The sequence below is a fragment of the Drosophila ficusphila genome, unplaced genomic scaffold, assembly GCF_018152265.1.
Source record: "Drosophila ficusphila isolate 14025-0441.05 unplaced genomic scaffold, ASM1815226v1 contig_197, whole genome shotgun sequence".
NCBI lineage: Eukaryota > Metazoa > Arthropoda > Insecta > Diptera > Drosophilidae > Drosophila > Drosophila ficusphila.
The window spans coordinates 4063551-4090801 of NW_025064091.1; the positions used below are offsets into that span (position 1 = coordinate 4063551).

The 27251-nt window shown below is 42.0% G+C and overlaps 2 protein-coding genes and 1 long non-coding RNA gene across 15 annotated transcripts in view; 1 reads left to right on the plus strand and 2 right to left on the minus strand.

Annotated features, from left to right (window-relative positions):
• The window catches only part of LOC108097558 (glutamine-dependent NAD(+) synthetase), a 35242-nt gene that overhangs the window by 291 nt on the left and 7700 nt on the right, over positions 1–27251 (plus strand). Inside the window, exons 2-3 of one of the 2 annotated variants that reach the window (XM_017199938.2) lie at positions 12205–12336; positions 18697–18930. The gene's annotated coding sequence lies outside the window, so the exon portion shown is untranslated. The remainder of the gene's footprint in view (positions 1–12204; positions 12337–18696; positions 18931–27251) is intronic. The other variant, XM_017199939.2, reaches the window with a different exon arrangement.
• On the minus strand, positions 106–27096 carry LOC108097557 (cytosolic carboxypeptidase Nna1). Of its 12 annotated transcripts, none has more exons than XM_017199934.1 (16): positions 26675–27096; positions 13714–13892; positions 10314–10466; positions 9271–9855; positions 7372–7754; positions 6590–6863; positions 5922–6202; positions 5557–5716; positions 5237–5395; positions 5003–5170; positions 3818–3933; positions 3510–3645; positions 2838–3425; positions 1825–2393; positions 1340–1744; positions 106–1258 (listed from the first exon to the last, which is right to left on the minus strand). In XM_017199934.1, exons 1-16 carry the CDS (start codon positions 26772–26774, stop codon positions 427–429), a joined length of 5088 nt encoding a protein of 1695 aa, XP_017055423.1. In that variant the 5' UTR covers positions 26775–27096; the 3' UTR covers positions 106–426. The 12 variants fall into 12 exon arrangements, with proteins under 12 accessions (XP_017055423.1, XP_017055417.1, XP_017055416.1 ...); XM_017199928.1 differs by having other exon boundaries at positions 3818–3909; positions 5102–5170; positions 7372–8260; positions 8832–9855; XM_017199927.1 differs by having other exon boundaries at positions 5102–5170; positions 7372–8260; positions 8832–9855.
• Positions 15834–16274, minus strand: LOC122319724. The gene is made up of 2 exons (XR_006245295.1): positions 16226–16274; positions 15834–16049 (listed from the first exon to the last, which is right to left on the minus strand). It is a non-coding gene; the product is annotated as an uncharacterized LOC122319724 (long non-coding RNA).

Sequence of the window (27251 nt, forward strand, 5' to 3'; positions counted from 1 at the left end):
TTTCCACACTCCCCGCCTTTTCTCGCATGCAATTTTTTTTTTTTATATTTTTTATTGCAAATCTCAATAGAAAAACTTCCAGCGAAAAAAAAACAACACACACACTAGGACTTTCAACATTATTTTAGGGATTAACTGTAGGTACAGAGATCGGGGATTACACATATGCATATATATAGTTCTAAAGAGATATGAGTTATTTAAATAATTTTGCTAATCATTTCCTTATCGTCTTTTGCGTAAGAAACTTGATTGGGGGACGGGGATTAAATTCGACTAGAATTTGGAACAAAAAAAATGGGTAATCCATATATGTATATATATATATAAATATATATATATATATATATACGTTCCGAGGAGGGTATCTGGAGCAGCCTTTTCTTTTGTTTGGATATCTGACATGAAAACTGATGCGCACCACGATTACTTTGGTGCTCCAGTGGACAAAGTGCGGGATTTGCGCTTCTTCAGCTTGGTCTTCACCTTCCGGACGAGATTGACGGTGTCCAGTGAGATTCCCGTTGAGGATTTGTTCGCCTGGACATTGCCATTGCTGCGCTGATATTGCATCTGCCCGGAGGACGAGCCCAAGGCGCCTGTGCTGCTCTTGGCCTGCAAGCCAGCTGCATTCCTCATCCGCCGCGAACTATTCCCGCCTGGCATATTGGATGGCTGTTGAACGGCTGTGATGACCAGGCCGCCCGTCTTGAATTTGTTCGGTGCACGTCCTCCGTTGCCGCCCTGCATGTGACCCTGCTGCATGACTCCGGCAGAGTGCATGCGTCCGCCAATGGATGCGGTCGCCTGGCCCTTGAACATCATTCGCTGTGGGTGCTGCTGGTGGTGCAACTGCTGCTGCTGCTGCTGCTGATGCTGCTGCTGCTGCTGATGATGATGATGCTGATGCTGATGGTGCTGCACCGCCGATCCGCCGGCACTGTTGCGATTCCGGGCAAAGCGGGTCACCAGCTGCGTGGTCTCCGCTATCTTCATCATGCTGCTCGACTTGCGCTTCACCTTGCCTCCCGATTCGGTTGCCATCAACGTTTGGATCACCTTGCTCTGGCTGCTCGTTCCCGCCGACTTCTTCACCAAATGCATGGGCTTGAAGGCCTGCTGCTCGCGATGCTCTCGCTCACGATCCCTTGGCTGCTGCTGGCCATCGTCGACTTTTAGCAAACGTTGCGCTTGCTGCGGCTGCGACCTCTTGTGCTCCTCCTGCTGTTGCCACATGAGCAACTTCTGCGAACAGGCACTGCAACATAACAAAGGATGGGATGTTAGGAATATGACCTATGTATTGAAATCCCTTCTTGGATAATCCCCAATCACTCACTTAAACAAATCCACTTGCTCCAGTTTTCTGGGTTTGCGTGGTGCTCCAACGAAGGCGGGCGGCACTCCGATGGCGATGCCTCCCGAGGCAGCTGTCTGCTCCCTGCCACTGGACGTGAACATGGTTCGGTTTTGGCCACTGCCACCAGTGCCTACTCCACCAGCAACACCACCACCTCCTCCTCCTCCTCCAGCGCCGCCGCCTGCACTTCGAATGCCCGCCGCCGTTGCGTTGGGCATTTGAGATCCGGCTATCGAGTGACCTTTGTACCAGGAGAGTGGTCTTCCATCCGCATCTCCATGCGCTCCCGTCCAGACCTTCTTCTTCAGCGAGAGCTTGAGCTGCAAGTCGTCCGCCGTTGGCACATTGCCATGTCTTTGGGGAATGAAGTTACTGGGGACACTCCTAAAAACAAAATTTATTGCTTGATTCTCCCAGGAATGGATCAAATGGTTATATAAATGGATAAAGGGTATTTAACCCACCTTCTTGGCGGCGGTTTGGTCATGGCCTTCATGGTCGGCTTGGCATCACCCATGTAGAAGTTGGCCTTGCCCTGACCTCCACTCCCGCTGGGTATTTCCTGCTGGTCGAGATTGTGCCAGGAGTAGGTGCGTCTGGCGGAGGTGCCAGTTCCCCCGGCCTGCCGCTGCATCATGCCCATGTGATGGCCGCCGGTGTCCAATTCGGGAGCAGTGCGCGGCGTCAGCTTGTAGACATCGAGCTTCTTGCCACCGCCGGGAGTTCCGCTCTTCGAGGGCGTGGTCACTATCAGTTCCGGCGGCATGTGCGCCGGCTTCGGTTTCTGCACCACCGTATCGCCGATCTCCTCGATGTAGCGCCTCTGCAAATCGCTCTGGAGCAGCGTGTGACGCAGCGGAGCCACTGCACCGTAGCCATTTTGTCCCGTCGTCGGCGAGTGCTCCTCGTCGTCGGTGGAGAAGTGCAGATCCGATCCCGGATCCGTTGTGGGCAAGTCGAGGGTGGTGCGCACCACCTCGCCGCGTTTCTTGGGCGGCTTGCTCCTCACCTTGGTGCGACGCGTCTGCGTGGACTAAATGGATTAGAGGGGGAGATGCCAGGCGAGAGTGCGCAATTAGTTAGCTAGAAGTGCTCAAGTGCTGAAGTGCTGGTGGTGTGCTGTTGGATTTGGGAGAAGAGTTTAACAAGCCGTTGGGTAACATGGTTATATTCCTGAACTGGAGAATATTTCGAGTGGAAAATCTTAATTTTGAAATAATGGAAATATGTTGACTCTGATAAAAATTCAATTAGAAAGTGGGATAGGTGATTCTTATTGCTTTTATGAAGAGTAGATTTAGTTTAGGAACTATTAATTTATAGTAATCGTATGTTTAAAAATGGTTTTACTTTTAATTTGATAGATTTGTTGATTTCAAAAGGGTAAGCTTTAGTTAAAAAATTCTTATAAATCTTTTTGATGGAATGTTGATGAATTCCGATTTGTACTTTTTTTTTTTGGGAGGTATATATATACCTTCTTTCGCCGATAAATGTAGATACGTCGGTTGGCCAGCCAAAGTCGGAAATTGCGATCCACGCGCAGCTTCTGATTCACCACCACCTTCTTCTTCTCCGTGGGCATGAATTTCTTCTTCTTGCCCGTCTTCTTGGAGCCGGAAGCCTTGACCTTTCGCTTGGGAGCCTCCTTTCCGGTTGCCACCTCGGTGCTGGCACTGGAGCCATCCAGATCTCGGGTGGACTCCGATTTGGAGGAGTCCAGACTATCGGTGCTCTCCGAACTTTCCACCGCCATCGGTTTACCTCGATTAACTGGAGGTTTTCTGGCCATGGCCAATTGCCTGCTGGAATTCGGCTGTTGGCCTGCGTTCGTCTCCCCGATCGAACCTCCCATTGGGGCGGCTGTTTGTGGAGTGGGCGTGGCATCGGTGGCCACACCACCGCCTCCGCCTCGCAGCCTCTTGCCAGTTGGAGCCGTCTTGCCGCCCATTTTGTGACGCCTTCGCTTTAGGGTTGTGAGCGTTTTGAATTTGCGCTGGAAAAGCGGCGTGAAGTAGATCCTGTCCAGCTCGTGCATCACTTTGCGCATGCGCCTCATGCGGAACTGCATTTTTGGGGTTACATAGGTGATTTTTCGTGGCGGTGCAGTGCAAGTGCATAGAGTATTCTATATAGATCAACCACTCACCTTGCGGATTTCGTGAATGACCTCGGGCGAACTGGGCGGTGCTCGGGTGGGTGCACAACAAGGTCCTTCCAGATCGGAGGCCGTTATCGAGTGCTTGCCCTCATTATCCGAACTAGAGCTGCAGTTGCCCTCGTCGCTAAAAGGTTTAGTTATTCGAGGATTAGTATGGGTTAGGAGTTGTTAAAAAGCCAAATGGTTTCATAAATAAAAAGGTTAATTTCAAGGGAAAATGCTTCTATAAATACAATTCTCTTTATGCCATATAAAAAAGTGAAAACCCTTATTAACTCGGATATAGAAGAACCCACCTTGAGTAATCAGATAATGGTATATTCAATGGCTCATCGGCACTGGAGCCTTCTCGCATCAGTCTTTCGATAATTTTGGATCGTAGCCTGTCCTGTTGTTTGAGTAAATTTAAAATCTATTGTAAATGTTAATGCATTTGGATTAGTGAAAAATCATACACTGGCGAAAAGGAAAAGTAAATTATAAATGTTATCAAATGAAAATGTGTTAAATGTGTGCTAAATAATCAAGCAAAATTGGAACAATTGAGCAGTTGAAAGCCAAGTGAAAAGCGTAAAAACTTAAAACTAACTAAAAGACGACAACTCAAATCGTATGTAGATATGGTTTTTATTTCGAAAAAAATAATATACTCCGGTTATAATAATACGGTTAAGCTTATGGCTAGCAACATTGAAAAACGCGGATTATAATTTAAATAACTAGGAGATATTTGTATAGTAAATAAAGTAGAGAGCTCAAGTGCCTGGCGATGCTGTGCTGGGTGTCACACTATATATCATATATAGTTACGTTTGTGCGGGATCAGGTGGGTGTGTAAATATATATATATATCATATAGATAAAGTACCATTTGCGTGGATAGGATGTCCGCTTTTGGGGGCTTCTATCCACGCAACTGGTGCTCAAAAACATTAGAAAAACTGCGATACGCGCAAATAGACAGCATTCAAATTAATTCAATTCAATGCCGCACATACATAATCCCCGATTGTGGATACATATGCAGATGATATATGCCCCGATATATATGCTCTCATATATCCGTCATATAGCATTCTGTGGCTCTGGCCGATGTCTTGTTGTGATTGTTGTGTGTGTGTGTGTGTTTTATTTTGGCAACACGAAATTGTTGAGATGATTTTTTTTTTTTTGGATTGGGGATTTAAATTATGGGTCAGCACAGCAGCGCCTTATGAAACAGATGGATTTTTTTTTTTAGGCAGCGAAAGTGATTACAATTAACGATTTACGATTCACAATTTACGATTAAAAACAACAACAATAACTGGCACAAGTTGCGATTTACAGAAAGGAGCGAGCGTATATCTTTGGTTTTTTTTTGGTGTGAATCGAGGGGTTTTTGTTTTTTTTATTTTTTTTTTTGAGGGGATGGAACCTTCCTAGGAGACACTTTTCTCCACAGAACGTTTCACTTTTAGTTTGTCGTTCATTATACATCCCTGATCGGCCATTTTCTGTAATTTCAATGCTTTCTGTTCGCGTTTCTCGCGTTTTCTTATCTTTTTGATTTGTTTAAACAACTTTGCGTGCCGCTTTACTTTGTTCGGATTCTCGTCGCAGTAGTCCAAAAGTGTCTCACAAAATGCTCGTCCCATGTGCTCATAGTCCTGTTAATAGATATAGATTACTATATAGTTAACTAAGTGAATGGAATGGAGTAATATAATACCCACCTGCGTGTTAAAGTGCGTTCCCTTGCGCGATCCCAATGAGGAGCCACCGAAGGAGGCCTCGATTGTGTAGCTATTGGTGATGCCCAGCATCCAGACCACGATGCGTCCGGTTCCCTCCTTGCTGCGCTGGATCTTGAACTTGCAGCTCTCGAAGGAGAACTAGTATTCGGGGGGATTATATAATATAAAAAATATTAGATTGCATTCAAAAATGGTTGAAAACTGAATGATTTTTGGTGTTTTAAAGTAGTTTTTACCAATGAATTTACCAAGTATCTGGTTTAACCTATTATCCAATATCTTTCTATATAATAACTCACCCGATCCGCACTGTTCTTGTGCAGCATCAGCGGAAAGACCTGCTCGGTGAGCTTCTTTTCCGGGTTGCGTTTGTTCTCACAGCCATATATGAATATGTTGTGCTTTCGTGAGTGAGCGTGCATATCACAGTACATGGCCACGCCGCATTCCTCAATCAGTCTGTTAATCAAAAGCAATTATTACTAAAACATAAACAAACTATATGGGGAATCATATAAAATAGAATGGAAGGTGCACCCTTGAATAGAGCGGACTAAATAGCCTTACAAAACTGATTTAGTGATGATTTAGTTTGGCTCTGTCCTTCAAAATACTATTTCCGAGGTCTGAACTGCATTCCCATTTAACATCTCCGCTGACTCACCTTCTAATCATGGCTTTGGTATACCAAATGGATGGATATGTCTCGCGGATGACCGTTCGATATTGACGATTAAGATCCTTGCCGGTCAGCGAGTTCCGGGTGTTGCCCACGATGACTCCGTCCGGATTGAGCATCGGTACCAGTTTGAAAATGAACTTGTGCCGCAGCCTCTTGGCCACCGTTGTATCGCCAGTGATGAAGTCCATCAGACCCTTCATCATCCACGAGGCGGGAGTCTCGCTGGGATGCACTCGCGCCGACACCACAATCGATTTCTTTCGCTAAAGTTTGATGAGAAGGTTAAATAAATATAATTACTTTAGGAAGAAGTGAGATAGAATGAATAAATTTCAATAAAACCATCAACTAATTTGATCTTTTAGAAGAACAAATTGAAATCGTTTTAAAGAAAGAAAAAAATATGATATGCAATGAACTTTTTTATAATAAAAATCCCAACTCAAGTAATCCATTATTATTATCTGACAGTTAGTTAATTATGACTTTTACCACCATCGCTCGCTATCAGCTCTTTATTTACACTAATGACTGTAATTAGCCATTACTTTGGCGAGGGTCCGTAAAACAATCCGTTTATCTAGGAGCACCTTGTGCGGAGCAGTGGCCAAAAGTTGCTCCGCAGATGAATGGCGATGGGTGCAACTTACCCGCATGTTCTCCTCGTTGGAGGAGGGCGCCGTCACCGTCAAATAGTAGACATTGTTGCCGGCCAAGGTGCGGCAGAGCAGACGCAGCTTGCAGAACTTGGACTTGACCGGGTGCCGCTGGATCTCCATGAGGTAGTCCTGCAGGTCGCTGTACGTGTACGGATAGCTGTGCGCGAAGAACACCGTGTCGTCGTCGTGCTCGAACTCGATGGTGAAGGTCAGCGTGTACGTCGAGTTGTCCTCGTCGTCCTCGTTGGCGCTATTGCTGGCACTTCTGTTTGCAGAAAGTATAGAAATGCACAGAATATAGTAAGAAATCGTAATATACATTTTGAAGAGTTCCAAAACGATTTCTCTGAAGGTTTGAAATCATTTCCAAATGCTCATAAAAGTGTGCTACATTAAATGTTTGTTATGTTTAGAGTGATACTAAAAGGTTTTCTGTTAGGACATTGCTCTATCTAAATTATTTTATCTAAAGTGCAAATATTATGTGGCATTCTTGAAACACTTCAATGGGCTATATGATATATTAAATGTATATTAAATGGCAAAAAGTCCTATCTGGTCTTTATAAATTTTTTTACTTGAACTCCTTTGCAAGATGGAAAAATTATTCTTATTCTTTTTACATATTTTTTTAGTTCATATAAAAGTATTCTAATAAGTTCTGAATGAGATAGCTTCTTAATAGAAAACCTTAGAGGGACTTTAGTTCTCGTAGAACTGAATGTGCTAGATTAGTGTTACTTAAAGAGAGGTCAAAGGTCAACGCCACTCACTCGTCGTCGTTGCGGTAGTAGCAGATGCTGTCGCCACACCTCCGCCAGCCCTCGCTCTTCTCCTTGGCGCCGAGGGTGGAGTACATGACCGGCTGCATGCCGTCGTTGTAGAGGCTGTCCGACTTGACCAGGTTGACGATCGAGAAGCGGTAGAGCATCTTGCGGCGAGTGCGTCGCACCCGGAAGTAGAACCACTGCTTGGAGCGACTGGTGTAGAGATCCGGTCGCAGGTAGAGCTCATAGTAGGTGGGCGTGATCTGTACCGCCTTGGCCAGGTTGCCGCTCTCGAAGCGCGACTCGAACTCCAGGCCGTCGTACTCCTCCGGATTCATCGGATGGCAGTTGGTCACGAAGCGGGCTCCACCCACCGCCGATCGACTGAACTGCGCTTGGGATAAATCGGAGCAGGAAAAGGATTGCGACGAGCAGGTCGTCGTCGTTGGATTACTTGTTGTCGAGTTCATGGTGCCAGTCGTCTCCTGGCTGGCCATCGGATGCAGCATTTGTGGCAGCTGCTGCTGCTGCTCATCCTTGCTCAGCCGGAAGACGTTGCTGTTCTTTTCGGTGCGAGTGCTGCCCAAGGTGCCCATTGCCATTCCCATTCCCATTCCCATCGCCATTCCCGCATCCGCTCCTCCTCCTCCTCCTCCTCCTAATCCTCCCACTTCCCTTGGCATATCATAATTGCCCCGCGTAGAGTCTTCTGGCCTTCCGCCCAAACAGCCGTCCTTGTCGCGGTGGCGCCCTCTGGCGAGCGCCGCTGCCGCTGCCGCCGCCGCCGCAACGGTCGCCGCATGGGTGTGCGGTACTGCCCGCGGGGGTGGCGGTTTCACCTGCAACTGCTGGCGACTCCGCGAACGAGCGTGGTCCTGCGCGCCAGGACCTCCAGCTGGGGGATCGGCTTATTAGATTCGGGGATAATCAAAAACTAGGAAGTGTTCTTGAAGGCTTGGACTAGATTCTGGCAGCTTATATGCATATATAGGTAAACGATACTTTAATTAGGTAAGCAAAGTCAAAAGGGAAACATCAAGGTGTTTCTAGTAATAAGAAAACCCTGTTGAATCTAGAAAATATCTTCTTAAATATGATTATTATTCTTATACGAGTATATATATTATATGTTAATGTTTCAATTATAGGATAAGTTAACCGATATTTTCAAAAATCGATATCTTCCTGTTATAATTCAAGTTGGAACATTTACACATGTAATACTTTGGTATAAGATCATATTGGACTATGCATAAGCTGCCATATTCTGGTCTTCGCCTTGGGAAAAACACTGGATCCTCAAGATCCCATATGAAATACCTATTTCATAAAAACCCCTTGTTTTTAAAGCTTTACAATATTCTTTTAAAAATGTATGACTACTTTAAAATGGAAAAGGGATTTAAGGAAAGGCTGAATCCCATCCAACCTGCTAACCAATCTCTACAAAAACCCCATTAACTTACGGCCAGCCAGCCTGCTCTTGCTCTCGTCGCCCACCAGAGTTTCGGTATCGGAAACGGATCCGGAATTGGGACAAGGACGCTTCTCGGCGCCACCGGCGAGCCGGGCCGAGTTGCTGCCCAGAAGGCGGCAGACGGCATCGCCACTTGGCCAATCCTCCGTCTCCGAACCGGAGTCCTCTTCTGGTTCCTCCTCCCGCTCTTGATTATCACCATCCACCTCCTCGTCGTCCTCGTCCTCTTCCTCCTCTTCTTCCCCGAGGCCAGAGCTGCTGGTGTCCTCCGAGGAGGAGCTCTCGTTCTTGCCAGCGATCTGCCGCCCGCCCACCACCACCTTCCGTTTGGAAGCCACCTCGGCAGCGGATCGCTCGAAGGCCACCTCCAAGCGGGCTTTATTCGTTTTGGGCAACCTAACCGGCGCAACGGCGAACTGGTTGGATACCTTTTGAGATCCCGGCGCTGGTGCACCGCTGCCATCGTCCTGGTCCACAATCCGATCGATCATCGCCTTGGCCACATTCTTCCCGAACTGACTGAGAACGTAGCGCGGCGAGGCGGGCTTGTATTCGCTGGTGTTGTTCTTCCAGATGTCATCGATCTCGCTGGGATTCCTGCTCGCCTCCGAGCGATGGCTGGCCGCCCTCGAGTTGCGTCCCGTTCCGCCGGCGGTGGGCGTGCCAGCGGCCGCCTCCTCCTGGTAGCGCTTCTTCTTCGCCTCGATGAGATCCTTGATGATGGCCTTCTCCTTGGCCTCGCCACTCCCGCCGCATCCATAGCCACCGGATGTATCGTACTCATCATCGTCGTACTCGTCATCGTTGTCGTCCAGGGAGGCGCTCGTCGATCGATTGTCCACGGTGTTGATCATCTTGGAGACGCTGTTCAGCTTGCCGCGGGCACACCCACCGCCCCCCGCCAAACGCATGGGCGTGGCACGGCTCGGGGGCGTCGAATCCTGGCGGGAATCCGAGGAGTAGTCCGACTCGTCACTCGACTCATCATCCTCCTTCTTCGCCTTTGGCTTTTCCTGTGTGTGTGCGTTTTAGCGTGGCTTTTAGTTTTCCCATTTTCACTTGGCTTTCCAATTAGTCGGTTAGTTGGTTAAAGTTACCCCTTTATTTATTATTATTTTTGTTTTAAATACTCCCCACTGTTATTTGTTAGTGCAAGTGCAAAGTGCTGGCAGTACTCATACTTATACTTCACTAAATATATTCGAATTCAATTTGCGTTTAGAGCTTTAAATAAGAAAAAATTACAAAAAAAAAAAAAATTGTTTGCATCATAATTTTTATTTTTTTTTTTTGTTTAATAGTATTTAATATCTTGCTTTAATTACCCAAAAGAAAATTTATTTTCAAATGTCTTTTAATCATATTTTGTTTTAATTTAAATGCAAACCCAATTAATTGATAAAACCGCAAATGGAAATCGAATATTGAGGAAAAGTGATGCTGAGCATATGTGTAGACTATAGATACTCACGTAGTTAACGGCGCTAATCGGACTATAACTGAATACAACAATGCCGTTCTCCTCGCCCACGGGGCGTGGCTTCAGCTCGTTTCCGGTCGGAGAATTGAGCGGCTCCGGCGTAGCGGGCACGTACGGAATGTGTGTGATGCGCTCCTCGATGACCTGGATAGAAATTGGAAAAACAAATGAAATATTTAGTGCAAACATTTCCAAACATTTTAGTCAGTCAGCTATGAAACGGATACATATGTGTTGTATTTTAAAAACCAGTGAATTCTCTACCTCCAAAAAATCGATTCCATTTAAATACTACCTAACTTCTAGAATGGAACCATCATAATTTAAGGAGAATTATTAATAGTGATATTTGAAAATCCCTTTTTAATTCGTTTTTAATAAGCTCAATCAAAATAAATTCCCTAATAGCTGCGACACCTGTTGTTTTTTCAAGGTTTTGCTAATTAAAGGCGGAAATATATATATTATATTTTGACATCATGCCACCATCTGTTTTCGCCTTGCAAGTTCACATTGTTTTCTTTCTGTTGTCCTTGGCAAGGAAATTGGCGAATGTCAGTCGGAGTTATTATTACATTTAAATTCCCTGTCACCGATGACGATTTGCTTTGTGCTCGGTGGTCCCAGCTGCCCACTCCTTGTCACTAAAGAAGGATAGCAACAAGCCCCATATTCATTCATTCATTTTAGTCCTCTTTTTGCCTGTCCTCAGCTGAGGCTTTGATGTCCTTTTGCTGTTGTTTTCGCCGTCGTTGTAATTCTGCCCACAAGACTGAGCAGCTTATTTGCTTAGCCTTTTGATACGCTTACACATGTAAGACTTGCACAGTGGGCCGAGTTTACAAAAGCTCGGATGAAAAATGCATAGGCTTTAAACCATTATTGCATTATTTGATAGTTCTAATATGGGTTCATCACTCATACGCAATGTTGCCGCTTTTACAAGCATTTGGCATAGATTCGCATTTTTCACATTTTAAATATAAATATCAAGAATATATAGTATAAAAATCGAGAATAAATGGCATGCAAATGAGCAAACCTTATTTATCATCATTTTGTCAACATGGCGTATGTGTACTATTTTTTTGTAACAAAGTTGTTGGTGAAAACTCGCCGATAAGAAAACTTTTATACCAAAACTTGTCAAATGTTTTTTCTTCTTTTTGCACACTGTGCAAAAACAGGACGATAAGGCATGCAAATCTGATACACACACTGGCAACGATTTGTAGGCTTTAGTGTGTGTGTGTGTGCCTGTTTGTGTGCGTCTGTGTGATGGCTTAATTGAAACATATCAGCGTCAGTTTTTGCAACAGTCGCTCTCTTCTCCCCTCTCCCTTCTCCCTCTCTCTCTTTTCTTTTCCCTTTTCCACTGTTTATAAGACGTGTGGCAGGGGATTTGTTTTTTTGCTCATTTCATTCGGTTCGGTTGTTTTTTTTTCGTGCTGTGATTGTACCGTACGATATCAAACTAACTAAATAATTAGCTTGTTTATTTTGCCCTACGGCTTCTGCTTTTCTGCCGTCGTTTGCAGCTAATATGACCCTCTCGTTTTCCTGGTAATGAAATTTTGCAAAGAAAAAAACAGAACAGAATTTGTTCATGCCCATTGCCAATGCCAGTGTCATTGTGGCAAGAACAACAACAATGAACTGAAAAAAAAACGGCAACAAAGCAAGTCAAGTCAACACCGAAGGCGTTTTTCGGATTTCACTTTTTATTTGAGTTTGCATTTTGGACGTCATGGCCAAAAGACTTAAAACGGCAAGACGAACAGAAAAAAAACGGCGAAGGAAAAGCGTGTGCCATTGCAAAGACGTTTCCCAAAAAACTTTCTTGACTTCTTATTTATTTTTGCTCTTTTAATTGCATTTACAGTTTGCCGAACTTTTTGAGTGTGCAAGTGTGTGTGTGTGTGACGTTTTGGATGCCTGGAGCCTAAAAAAAGGAAGCGATTTAACGGCAAAACGACGAAGGTGAGGAGAAAACGGAAAAACGTTAGCAAATAAGGTGAGTATGGATTTTTAAATTCAATTCCAAGCTTACGTGCGGTAATCCGTTTTTCTCGAGAAAATTAAATAAAACTTTAATGCTTTGAATGTTGGATTAGGAAGGATGTCCTTAAAAAATATTGCAAGCAGAAGGATTTTAATTGGCATTCTAACTTTTTCTTTGATTTAAACTTTTAATTAGTCAAAGTTTTTCTACTTTATTTTTTCCTTTCATGGATATCTACATTTTTATGTATTTGCATTTTATGCCATGTTAATTGACAAGGAAATGTTCGGTGATTTCCCTTCTTTTTTCTTCTTTTTTTCGATTTGTTCGAAATGCGCCACAAACTGCTCAACAATTGACCTCCAATTGATTCAATCGCAATCCCCACCCCCTTTTGGCCGCCTGTTTAATCAATCAGTTGGCCAATTTGTTGTTTGACCCTTGGCAGAACCCGTTCTCCTGAAACCCGCCCTCCCCAAAAACAAAGAAAACGCCTCCCCGAAAGTCCCCTCCTACTATTCAGCGGCAGACGGGGCGTATGTGTAATGTGTAATATTTGCCCAACACAATTTGGCAGCGCATCGAATGCAAATCGAGTACAAATAAATAAAATCGATTGTTAACAATGCTAACGACTTGGCCAACAATTAGGCAAAGGAAAAAAAAAACGAAAAAGACGTAAAGAAGAGCGAACAAAGCCAAATAAATAAAATCTCGAAGCGGAAACGAAAGGATTTTTTTCATTGCATTTGGCGAGCGTTTACCGCATGCCATGGGTTAAGCGGGGGGCGGCGATGGGCGTGGCCTAGTGTGTGCACCTTTTATTGCAATTTGACCTACATTAAATCAAGATGGTTGAGGGGCAATACAGTATTACCTTCCTGAGTTCAACTTGTACTGGTTACACATATTTAATTCAATTCAACTTGCGATTCCCGCTTTTAAATTTATGATTTAATGCTGGCCTTGAAATGAAAAAAGCATTTAAAAGCATTTTAAATTAGTTTGACTTAACGAGGCTGTCCTGTTATTTTCTTTGGATCTGCGGCTGCTCCTTGAAAAGCCTTCACCCCATTAACCCCCTGGCCCCACAGTGTTTTTATATGCATTAATATTTATGGGGCGCGGCACGCATGTCCTGTGATATCCTGGCAGACAAGGTGCGTGTCAGAGGCATTGAAGCACATCCCCCATCCCCCATCCCCCAAATAAATCTAGGACAGCTCTTAGCCTCTTAGCTCCTTAGCCTCGTCCTCGTACTCGTCCTTCGATGGATGAATTGATTGGGATGGGAAATGGGGAATGGGGACTGCTGATTGGGGTCTAAGGTCTGTGGTCTGAGGGGGAGGAGGGGGAACGGAGAAGGACTCTCCACGCTGGCCCACTCACCTGGCACTCAACCGGCCATCTGGGGGCCTGCTGTGAGCAGTCATTGTCCTTGTCCTTCGGCAGGGCGAAGAGATCGCGCGGTTCCTTCAGACGTGCAACCGGTCGCAGGGTCTTCTCATCCGTATTTACCACCAGCTGATTGGTCTTCAGGCCCTTCGATAGGAAACTGCCAAGGAAGCCTGCAAGAAAGGATGTGAAAGGATTAAGTGAATAAAGGAATTTTTAATGGGCGCTCGATTTCAATAGAAATGTGCTTAGGATGCCTGTAAAAATTAAAGCAAAGCTATTCATAACTTATAAAATCAATACGAAATTGAATACTCTTTTACAAATGAATAATAATAATAAATAGAAGCAATAAAATCCTTCTTTCTTAAATGTTTATATATTGTATCTAAGATTTCTTGATTAAGACACATTTGGTTAATTTAAATAAACAAGTATTGTCGTACCTTTAAAGCGCTTAAATGTCTTTTTATACAAGGATTGAATCACTACTTGAGCTATCTTGATTATCGTTGATGATCGTTCTTCAAATACCGCTGATCGCGTAATCGTATTGTAAAATTTTGTCAACTCAAAGAGCCAAAATAAAAATGTTCTCAACCCAAAACCGAGATGTTTACAGCAACGATATGTAAAATATATAGACAGTGAGTAAAAGTGATGTTTAAGTCAAGGCTTGTTCCTTTTAGAATTTTTTGTTTGTTTGATTTATGAGAGGGGGTGGTGGTTCAGTGGGTCAGTAACTATATAAACATTTGTCGTGCCAAAAAGTTGTCTCCTCTCTCCTCCAGCGGCCAAAAAGTTTAGCTGGTAGGCGCAAATCGCCATTAATATGGCCTAAATGAGCGGCGTTTTTGGCGACTTTTGTCAACAACAATTAATTGCCATATGTGCGGGGGCTCCCCCGATTTCCCGAAGTAAAGTTTTTTGTTCGCAAGAGATTTCTCGTTTTCATTTCGCTGCTGTTTGGAGCGTTTTCTTTTCTGCTGCTTCTTGTTTGCCAGCAGCAGTGCAACATATTTTGTTAATTAATTTTTGGTTTCTTTCTTTCTTTCATTGTGTGTGTGTGTGTAAGTGTATGTGTGTGTGGTGTTCGTGTGCGTGTGTCTGCTTAGTCGGTTTTTATTAGCACATAAAAGCAGATTTTGTTTTCTTTCTTTCATGTTTTGTGCTCCTCGTTGGCTTCTTTTATTGCAATTTTTCGCTGGAAAGGCGGAAAATGGTGTGGGCTAATGTCTGGCAACTGTAAATCTTAGGGGTCTTCCAGCGAAAAAGTTTTCCCGCAGCAGCCAACGATTTAGATCCTGTCAAGTCGATTAATATCGCTAATAATTTTTGGCTTTTTTCTTTACTTTTTATGTTTATGTCCCGCGGGGATTTTTAATGGATTTGGATGTGGCTTATGTTCGCGTTAAAATTAAGCTCGGCGAAAGGCCATAAAATGAGAATAAAATTTGTAAATATACAGCCTTCGCATTTAAAGATTTTTTCTGCATCACAAATTAGAATTCATAAATTTATAAGCTAAGCTAAATAACAGTACTAAAAGAATTTAAATTGCTTTAAACGAAGGAAACCCAGGCTGTTTAAAATTCTGATTTTTAAAATGGTTATACAACTGGAATATATATTTACTGCCTAACAAGTTTTTAAATAAAATTGTATTAATAATTAATAGCTGGTTATTCAGAATATGTTCAGGTTTAAGTAGCCAACCCCACACAACTAATCTCAATATTTTTAAGAGTTCTGTTAGGGGATCTTTTGCCAATTATTCTTGGAACCTGTCGCGGAGATTATTCAGTTGGTTTTTGAGAGGAAGCACTTAAGCACAAGTATGTCAAATTGCTCATGCCTCATTTTAAACGGATCTATATGAATACACTGCAAAAATGTTCATTATGATTATGATATCATTTTCAGGATGTGAAATGACTTTAAAAAGAAACGATTATTAAACTGTTATGTGTACATAGGTTTGAAAAATAACAATTTGATATCAGAGGTATTTAGTGATCATTGATCGCAATACTTTTCGGTATGTGTAACCCCAATAAATCCTAAGAAATATCTTACCGGCACAGAATTCGGAACTCGCTCCTCCAAACGATCTCGAAAAGCCCACAAAAACACGGGCGAAAAAAGCGAAACGAAAACAGAAGAGGACGCTAAATTTTGTGGGTGGCGGGGGGCGAGAAAGTGGGGGCGGTTCTCTCACAGCTGTTCTTATTAGCTTAGATATTTGTTGCCGTTTTTTGTTTTCTATTTATTTTTTTCGACAAAACGATGTTCAAAATTTGTGGCACTCGAACAAACAGAAAAAAACAAAGCTAAAAAAATTGCAATAGAAAACGGATATAGACAAGATATAGACAACCGATAAAAGGCGGCACACTTTTCAAATATTTGCGAATTTTAATGTTTCGAAAAATTGATTCTCAGAATTGTGCTTTTTGAAGTTTCTCGTTTTTTATTTTAAATTAAAATTATGATATTAAAATTTTACTTTGTTTAATTTTGATTTTGCTTTGGTATATTGGATGTTTTATTTTTCGATTTTGTCGTTTTCCGTTGCGCGTTTTGTTGTTGACTAAAACAGAAAACCCAAGCGAATGTGAAATGCTCAGCTCCACTGCCGTCGCTGTCGACGGCGCTGTTGGCGTCGCTGCCTGCGAATATTATTTAATGCGAAAGAGCAGGAGGAATCGCAAGGAGAGAAGGTTAGAGAGAGGGAAAGATGAGAGAAAGCGAGAGGGAGCTGGCGAGCTTTTGCACTTTCGCTGCCGACGCTAACTTGGCGCTCAGCTGTTCCCAACTGCACCGTTATCCTGCGTGAGTGTATGGGGGCGTTTGTCTCGCTGCCATTGTTATTGTTTGAAGAAGCTTTCGTTAAAAGTTTCTTGATTCTTGCTGTTTTTATGCAAGGAAATGTGTAAGTGTTTGTGCGAGAGGGATTCTTGAACATGGGTGATCTTCCCATAATTACCTTTGCCTGCAATATTCATAAACTGGACGCTTAAAGAAAGTCAAAACATGAAACAAAATTTATCCATTTCTGTAAAAAACTTTTTCCTGAAGTTAAGTTATATATATACAATGAATAAAAAAATATATACATATATAATTTATACATAAATAGTATTCGGACTATTAACTTGCAAATGTATTTTCTACTTGAATTTGCACTTGTCCCCAAGCTGTTCCCACATTTACAAACACACCACTCAACTACTTAAGCTGCAGTTTAAGTGCAATGACAAAGCTCAATCGGCGACCTTGACCTTTCACCCCACGCAACTGCCTGCATGTGTGATGATTTTATTGTTGTTGATTCAAGATGTGCTCTGTTTGCTTTTGGACAGCAATTTGGCAAGCTTTTAAAAGCCATTTAAAATGTTACATACCAAATGGGTTTAATTGGAAAATATTTGATTTACAAAAGCCATACATGCCAAAAAATCGTTTTTTATTATTAATGCAAATAAAACGCCTTTTGGATATGCAATACATTTTTGGCTACTTGCTTATATTTATTGTAAAATATTTCAAATATTTATAATAAAAATAACATAATATATTTTTAATAGAACTGTTAAAAATGTAAATTTGTAGTTTTTTAAAATATAAACAATCGAATTTGTATTTGAATGTGTTCACTAAACGACCACTTCTCCCAAGAATCGTTGGTTTGGCCAAATGGACAAGGGCAAACATTTCGTGTTTATTCATAACAAAGCCAAAAAAGAAAGGGAGGGGAAGGCAGGAGAAAGGGCCAAAAAGTAGAAAGCCGAAAGCTCTCTCTGTTTTCAATTGTTGCGCCAACGTAGGCTTTTTGCTGCCAATGGCGACAGCAGGAATTTGGCGTTAATTAAATTTTTATGCTCAAATGCAGTCGGCAATCGAGAGGCAGATATCTTCTACGGAACGATCGCCTCTAATTGCAGCCATTGCACATTATTTACTTAAATTGTATTATTATTCGTAATATTTATGGCATTTTGTTTATCCCAATCGCAGGCATTCGGCCAATGTCTTTGAGGCCGGACCGTGAAATCCCAGAGCCCAAAAACCGATCCGCGAAGCGCAATATTTTTTTTTGACACCCCACCACAATATTTCACAATTTTTATTCGACATTTTTTCTCGCCTGTTTGCCTCTAGGCCGTCTTTGTTTTTTGTTCTTTTTTTTCGTGAGTTTGCAATTTGCATTCTCACGAAATTTGTTTAATACATTTCGTTGTTACATTTTGCATTTCTTTGTTTGCCATTTTTCCAGACACTTTTATGGCAATGCCCCACACAGATCGGTGAATGAAAGTACTGCTTTTTTGGGGTATATTGGTTTTGATTGTAAAGTGAAAATTAATCAGAGTTTTAAAGATATATAAAAATATAGGGCTATATATTAAACCATTACACTTCAATGATTAGTGTGCAAGGCCAATTAATCAGTTTATTTCGCATCCTAAAGGCAACAGTATTAACCCAGTTACATGTAATTGCGCCCCTTTCCCGAAAATTGCCGGTTAGGGGATTCCCCGAATCGCAACCACCTCAAACTTTGTGTCTTAACTGCAGCGGTTCAGTCTGAATGCGGTTAATGGATCCATCAGACCCGAACCCCGGTAATCCCGGGAAAACCGAGGAAAATTCCACGCTAGAGAGAATAACGAAATAGTCGAGGGCCCAAGTCAATGAACATTAATGAGTTTACTGCCTCTGGGCTTTGATTTATGCAGGTAAAATATCGTTAATCGCAATCCAATGAACTGAAATGCCCCCCATTATATATATAGTATAATTTCTTGACGACGTTGACAACAGGCAACGATTTTGATTTCCGACTTGCGATTCCGGAATATCTGTGTTAATGATTTTGTGTTGCCGTTGTCATGACAGCCGCAAGTGGCAACTGAAATCAAACAGTTTTGCGGCTAATTCTAATTCCCATTTATCCGCCACTTTATCCGATTTCAGGTGGGCCAAGAGGTGCGGACAATAAAAGGAAAGGAATCGAACAACGACACACAACGAAACTTTTATACAGCGAGGCGATAAAAGGCCCAACATTCAACAAATTCCCATTGCTGGCCATGTAGCACAGTGAGCTCCCACTAACAGCGACCACTTAACGAACAACAACACCGAGGTGCCCTTAGACAATCTACTCGTACAACAGTAACAACCAACTCAACTAACAACAAATTGAAAGTGAGTATAAAACTGATTATATCTTTAATTAAAAATAGATCTTTTATCGAGAACTGTCTGTAATTCTTTAAAGCACGTGTATTTAATTCTGTTGATCCGATTTATCGTTATTCAAAAGGTATTTCTGCATTGTAAAATGAATCGAAATGAATCGACATTAAAAAAACACATTGGGCAAATAAATGGTAATAAATTAAAATATGCAAAATACCATATAAAAGTATTAATCCAATAATATTGGAAAAAAAAAGCTTTTCAAGCAATAAGATAAAATATTCATGGGCTTCAAGATGCACTAGGAAAATCTTTTTTATACCTCAACTTATACCATTCATTCCTTAAACATAGCAGTTCCTTTGATTGCATATAAATATGGTATAAATCCTTAAATAATGCGAACCATTACCTCCACTTGACGTGGTCAGCGTGCAGACGGGAAAAAGCTGAGCCTGCAGGAACTGCACGCGACCTCCTCCGAAATCCATGGTATATAGTATTCCGATGCTTACGGCATTTTGAAGGGATGTGCCGAGGAAGACTGTTGCGGAGCAATGTGATATGTGGGCAATGGCTTCAAATGGCAGCACAAACTGCTGATTGATTTCACTCGCTTCACTCGTTTTTGGCACACATCGAAAAAATGCAAACCACTTGGATATAACTATTGCAGGTCCTTATGCAATCGCAAATGAAAGCCGCAATATGCGGCATTATTTGTGTTTTTTTTTTTTTTTTGCTGCTGCTGGTCCACTCCGATTTTACGATTTAACGTGTTTTTTTTTGTTTTTCGTGGGATTTTTTCTGCGGCTCGATTCGCATTGCGTCGTGAAATGATAACCACTGATTCACCGATTTACCGATTTACCGATTTAGCCGAACTGAGCCGCAGTCGATGATTCGAGCCGTTGTGAGCCAACTCGAATTTCCACTGCGACTGTTATAAACAAATAAACAAAGCCTCGCCAGCTCACTCGCTCGCTCTCACTCCCTCAATCCTTCGCATTCGCTCCGCGATTGTCTAATGTTCCAAGGAAGTGCAAGGTAGTCCTGGCACTCTACACATACCCATGCACCTCTGCCACACTCTATATCTATAGGCCCGACCAGCCCATCCATCCAGCCAGCCAGCCAGCCATCCATGGCATGCCGTGAACATGAATTCGATTCGATGGCTCAAACAAAGCCAAAGCCAAAGGCAACCAGCCTTGGATACGCCAAAAAAAAAAAAAAAAAAAACACACACACACACACAGCAACACACACAATCTGTAACAAACAAGGCTCGTGGAATTTTCGTGCATATTCTAACGAGCAACAAATGTTTGCCGAAGGTGCAACGAATCGCGGATACAGATATCCTCAGGTCATGTTTACACCGAGCAAGATATATACAAAGTGGTTCGCTAAATATCGAGATAATTCAAATTCTTAATTCATTAACAAAAAACCAATCAAGACTGATTCTTAGATTAATTTATTCAATTTTATTATGTTTTTGCTGATATCAAACAGGTATTAATACATCGATATAGTCAAAATATCCAAGACAAATTCCATTACTTTAGCCTATGAATACTTTCCATTCAAGTAAATATATTTGAGAGACAAACAAAGCTTTTTTCGCCTGAATCACTAATAATAATCTACACACCTCCTGATGGCTTTTGTTTTTGTTTTGGACAATTTAGCCACTCAGTCTCTGGCGATCAGAAGCTGCTGGGGGTTTTTCTTGCCTAATAGCCAGAAAAGCCAGCAACCAAAATAAAATGGTCGCAGCAAAAAAAAAGAAGAAAACTAAAAAGACGGTGAAAACAAATCAAAGCAAAGCCTCGATGCCAAACAAATTTGTCAAAGTCGCTCCCTCGCTGGCAGTAGAAAATCGGTGGAAAATGCAGAGGCGGTGGGGGAAAATCAGAAGTAGGCGTGTGGGAAAGCCGTGGGACACTTTTGTGGGCAGGGAGAAGGGAAGAAGCAGCAGCTGTCAGCTTCCTAAGCGAACACAAAACGAACAGGTGTCAAAGAGCGAGAGAAGAGAGCCAGAGAAGGCAACAAAAAACTTTTAATCAGTCGCTCTCTATCAGCCTGCCTTCTCCTCTTGCTCCTCCTTCTCCCCTCTCCCGTCTATTCCGCTATTTTTCTGCCTATGGGATTATGTCATCGAAGTGGATGAACAGCGCGAAGAAGAAGCTGAAGATCCAAGTGGGGAGAAGAACGCTGAATTGTATGTGCACTTTCATTTAACAGATCTTTTTTGCGTTTTGAATTTGCCCAAACGATTGTTGTTCATCTTTACTTAACAACAATTTTTTGAGCTTCACGGTTCAGTGCATATTACTAATTAATAACTGATAAAATATGATAATACTCTTTAAAAGGGTATATCAAAAATAAGAAGAAGCATCAGCGACAGAGGCAACAGCAATGATCTTGATCGTGCAATTTATGTGTTTTCTATTTTGGCAAGACGCAGTGACTGCCAAGGCGAAAAGAAGACTCTCTAACCGAACCGTAAACGCATGCTATTCCCTCCCTCCTTCCCGTACTCCTCCTCCTCTATCCGAGTTCTCCCGCCTGACCCAGCCCCCTTTTCGCCACCCTGCGCTGCTTGGCCCTCGTCAATCATCGAATTGTGCCAGCGATTAGCTTTCGCCACCCCATTCCCCCGATTTGTCCGCCAGAGAACTTTGCCTCACTTTTCGAATCTACAGTGAATAACAGCTAAAAATGATAAAAATTACCAATAAACCCAAAAATTGGAAAATAAACTAATGATGCAGCTTGATAGATATTTTAAGAACTAATCAAGCAAGGTATATCACGCATAAATTGGTCATAAAAATGAGAAAACATTAACCAAAAAATCAAAAATAATAAATATGCACTTTTTTAGTCGCATTAATTGAGTCAATTTAAAGTTTCTCCTTTATTAGAATTCACTGTAGTGCTCCTTCTGCTCACTGGCTGCTTTGGGCAAATTAACAAATTGCAATTAAAAATTTCCGTTTGCCATATTTTGGCAGCGACCGACATGTGTGTTTTTGTTCACACAAAAAATAAAATCACCCAAATCCAAATTTCAAAGCTATATAATAATTGTGACAGAGATAAACGATGTACATGAATTGGAAGTGAAAAGCGAATTATGAACTTTCTGAACAATATTCCCGGTGGATATTTGCAAATTGTGCATGCGTCTTTTGATGTGTAAACTCTTGGGAGACTGAGTCAGTTGTTATTTTTCTTTACTCTTTTCTATATTTGTATATCACTTCATGTACATATATTGGTTTAGAAATGTAAGCTCTAAATTTATTAAACAATTAAGAACGAAACAGATTACTCATACGACGCGTGTGCCAAATAATAGAGAAATGTTTGCAAACTGCACAGATTGTCAGCAAATTAAAATAAAATTGTGGTGCTTAAATGTTAATATGTACAGGTCTGTGCAAACAGTTTTGTAAATGAAAAGCATTTAATCCATGTCAACACTGCGTATGAGTTATAAGCCGTAAAACCATTTACCACAAGCTTTTAATTCCGTAGTGGAAAAAAAAGAAACATGATGTGAAAGTCCTTTATTTTTAAGGTAATCCCAGCTTCCTTTTTTTCCTAACCTTCTTGAGTGGTTTCTTTTGTTCCCTTATTTTTGCTAACACATCAAATTGAATCTTCATTATCTGTCGACAGCACTTGAGTGAACATGTCGAGTGGGGATGGGCAAGGAGATGGAGAAAGGACGTGCACAGACAAAAAAATTGGTTTACTGTTAAATGATTTTGTATACTGCTAAATCAAGACATTTTTGGCCACATTTTCTTAAATGGTTAGTGCAGAACAGAGGCACAATATCCACCTTGGCACAATGAATATTTTTTATTTTTAATCAAATAATAATATTCATCGACTGAACTGTTGGCTGCTTTTTTTTCCATGTGATGGAAGGAGATTCTAGCGGCACTCACCATTCACATAGTCGCCGAGGACCAGAGAGCATTCCATGTCATTGCATTTGAAGTTGGCTCTCACCACATTCACATTAACGGTACTGTCTCTCTTGAGCTCAAGCTCATCTTCTTCTCCCGCATCATCCTTGTTGTTGGGTTCCAGCTCCCCATCATCCTCTCCAGCTTCCAGCTCAGCTTCTGTCTCCCTTTCTTCGCTCTTGTCCCGTCTGTTGTTGTTGCTGTCGTCACTGCAGCTGCTGCTGCAGCATCTCTCCGTGCTCTCAATCGACATATCGTTCTGGCGCACGGGCAATGGCTGCAGGAGGGCGAGGGGGCAGCGGCGTCTACTCATCGAAGCTGAGCTCAAGGTTCTCAGTAAGCGACTAAAGGAGGCGGAAACCTCCCTTGCCGCTGCTTCCCGTTCTCGTTCTGCCATCTTTGGGATAACACTCGAAAAAAATAACCCAAAAACCAAAACAATTAATCGCACGGATGGGAGGAACGCGCGCGTGCCTGTCCAGCCTAACTAACGGTTTATCTCGAGTCGCTCTCTTCTTCGCTCAGCTCAGCTGCTAGCGCAACTGCTGACTACCGGAGCTGGAAAACCAAAGCGGACGACAATGGTGGCCTCTGCCGGCGTCGGCGTCGACGTCGCTGCCTTTGGCGAAATTGCGAATCACAGTAAACCACGGCATTAAAATTGTTGCTGCCACGGCGTTGCCTTTGTGCAAGGCACCGACAAAAAACAACAAAACAAAAACAAATTGAAGGCCCGATCCAAAGGACGAAGAAATTATACCCTGAGTCAAGCGGCTATGGGATACGTTGATCCGGAAACCCCAACAGTGTAGTTTTTCATCACACAATATAGCTCATACTTAAATTGCTCATACGCAGTGTTTTCTTTATAAAACTTCAAAAATTAAGGAGTATTGTTACAAAATATTTCCCAAGTCCTTGATTCAATATTACCTATTAGTAACATATTTAAATGGAAAAAGGAAAGACATCGTTTGGGTAACATGGCGTATGCGTAATTTGTTTAAGGAAAACAAAGTTGAGCCATAAACATGATACTCTTCTGCTAGAGTATTAAAAGAAAACATGGAAAAACAACAAAAAATAGTTTTTCGTTATTTTGTTGTAGGCCTACTACACGTGGCAGGAGGGGGAAGCGCAGGGGGGCGGGACAATGGGGGGGGGCTAGAGGGGGCGTCGCAACCCCTTCACCCCGCCCCCTTTGAAACTCCGTTGTGATTAACATAAATTGCGCACGACATGGGCTATAAACAGCGCAGCAAAGTCCTGGCCCATCCATCCCGTCCCTCTTTCCCTTTTGGCCAGAGCATTTGTTTTGCAATTTTAAAATATATAATAAAAATATGCTCACTAAATCCCGTTCTGAGCCGGGACAAATGCTTATATAGGTCTCCATTGAAATCCCGCCTTTCCCTCAATCCCCTTTTACTTCTGGCTATTTTTTTTGCGCGTGAGTGATTTCCATCAGTGCTGTCGAGTTTTCACAAGCAAAATATTTTCTTTCTGGATGTGAACTGTTTTAAACGTTTTGCGGCGTGCCATTTACAAATCGAATCAAAATTATGAATGTTATATTTAAATATTATTGCACGCATTTATCACCACAGTTTCGGTTGAAATCTTGACATTAATGCTAGAATTTGGCAACATTTCGGCATAGGGATTTCATTTGGCGATGACAGGTTGCAGCTATTTCGAATTCAACTTTTTACAAATTTCAAATTGAAATATGTGGTTGTCATAAATAGGAAGAATTATAAACCAAAATTCAACCGATTAGGTTTACACCCATTTTCCACAAATAAATACAATTAATCTATTAAATGTAATAAAAAGCCAAAGATAAAAGTAGCTGATTTGGCAAAACCGAATTTCACTCATAGAGTACACACCACCCCCACCCCCCAAATACCCCCACTTCTGCACCCGCGCCCTTTGTGTGTTTTGCATGGCCCGCTTGGCACCAATTTTTCAGCTTTGGCTTGGTTGTTTTTGCCGGAGATGGAGACGATGTCGGCTTATTGGCATTTGACAGCGCCCTGGCAGCGGCGGGACGTCCTTAGAGAAGAGGTCCTTACGGGCGGCTCAATCTCAATGACTTGGCGGTGGCGCCACGCAAGGGAAACGCTTTCAAAATGTGGCACAGATCCGTTTCGGCTGATTAACCCATTTTGCAGCTACGAAACTTTGCAAAAACCAATGCAAAGTATTTAAAGTTTGAACTACAAGTTAAGGTGCATTATCTATCGCTCAAAAATAGATTACAATTCAAACTGATTAAATAAAACTATTATTGATATTAGGGGTATAGTTGATATCAAATATCAGATAACAAATGAAACAGACTAATAATAGATTTTATAAATAACGATTATAATATTTCTGTTACTAATCGTAAACACTAATCTTCGATAGGCAATATCGATTTGGAATCTCAGCAATGATCAGTAAAGCAATCTGCAAATAAAACCCCATTGATTCGAACACCATAACTTATATCAAATAATGGTCATAATAGACACGAAACAGTGGTAGATAAACAAACATCGCGCCTTACCAATCACTAATCGTAAAAGATAATCTGTAATAGGCAGGTATCGATTAATAATCGCCGAAATAATCAGCGTATTCCGTTTCCCACCACACTCAACTCAAGTCACATCCGCCGGATATTGCCACGAGGCGTCATATCGTTTTTGTCTGCAATGCGTCATTGGGCCCACGGGGTAACCCAAACCCGAGCTAGAAAAAACACTTGCTGCAACACCCGGAGGCGCCTCCGCCCGATCCCGATCCCCATATAGCCGCCGCCACCCCCCCTATATAACCCCCCATACAACTATATAGCCTTGCGTCGCTTGCATGTCATTTTGCTTCACCAATTGGTTGCGTCTCCTTTTGTTCTTTTCCATTTATACAATTTTTTGTTGTGTTTGCTCAATGGTTTCGTGTAGTTATATTTTTTTTCGCCTCTTTTCCTTCATTTTTTGTTTTTTTTTTTTTTTTTTTGCTTATTTTTATTTTTGTATTTTTGGCTGCGGCCGCCCGCAGTACAGTGAAGACTGACTACCCCCTTCTGAATTTCCGGGGAAATTCCCCCGCGCTTTGCAAACAGTCGAAGTAAAAGACAGTGACAGGAGCCAAAACAGAGCGGCAAGTGCTCCGCTTCTCCGTTATTGATATGCATTTAGGAGCCAAGACGAAAATAGACGCCGGCACCGAAAAAAGAAACAATTTTTGCAACTATTTACGGTGGACGTCAGGCGTCAGGTACGTCAAATGCCAGCCAAAAGCCAAAAGCCTAAACCCAAAAGCCAAAAGCCTAAAGCCAAAAGCCTTAAGCCAAAACTACGGTGGCAAACTAACCCGAACTGAAATCAGAAATAGGCAGGCGAGCTTTGATTTATTCTCCAAGAGATTTGCAAAGAGTTTGACTAATTGATTATGGTTTTTGAAGCAGATTGACTTAAAAAATACTTAATGTAATTATGTGCCATTTATCTTCTGTATTTAAGACCTTTACTCCAGAGAAAGTTGAATTCTTTTATATTATATACAAATTGTAAAAGAATGTTGCGCATTGATAAGCAGATATTATTTATATAATTATTTTGGGATAGAAGACAGTATACTACAGTATTCTTTATCTGTTTGACATATTTGGGGTTAAGTTCTATAAAGCTGATACCTCCAATAAGATGTTATGCAAATTAAATGTAAAATAAATATTAATTAAGAATTGTAAGAGGACTACGCACCTTCATTTTGCCTGGAAGTCGCCTGCTGCTGGTGAAAGTCTCCGATTTCCGGATTCATTGCCACATTCCGGTTCTCCTTATCCTTGACGCCCTTCTGCATTTCTGATAGGAGGTATTTGCCTTTCAGGTTCTCTTTTCACTTCAGAATCGGAATCAGAATCAGAACCAAAATCAGTGGATTCTGCGGATTTCCGTGGCCTTCACTTGTTGGCTCCGCGAATGTTGCAATGCGTGGTTGTAAAACTAGAGAGACTATATCTTTTTGGGGACGAGCTTTGCGCTGAACTTGTCCTCGATTTGGAATGGGATTTTCCCTTTTTGTGTGTTTATGTGTGTCTCATGAGTTCTTAAATGGTGAGAAATGTGTATGGGGTTCGAATGGAGTGTTTTGTGGGATGTACTGGGTGTGTCTAATGTTTGTAGTTGGCCAAATCGAAATGAAGGATCAGTGCCTGCTTATCCCCGGAAATCTTTGATAACCGAACTCGATTTTAACCCGCACACTCAGTTTATCTCCCTTCTTGAACGGGGTTTTCACTCCAAGAAAATAACTAGCTATAACAGCTATATAATAATT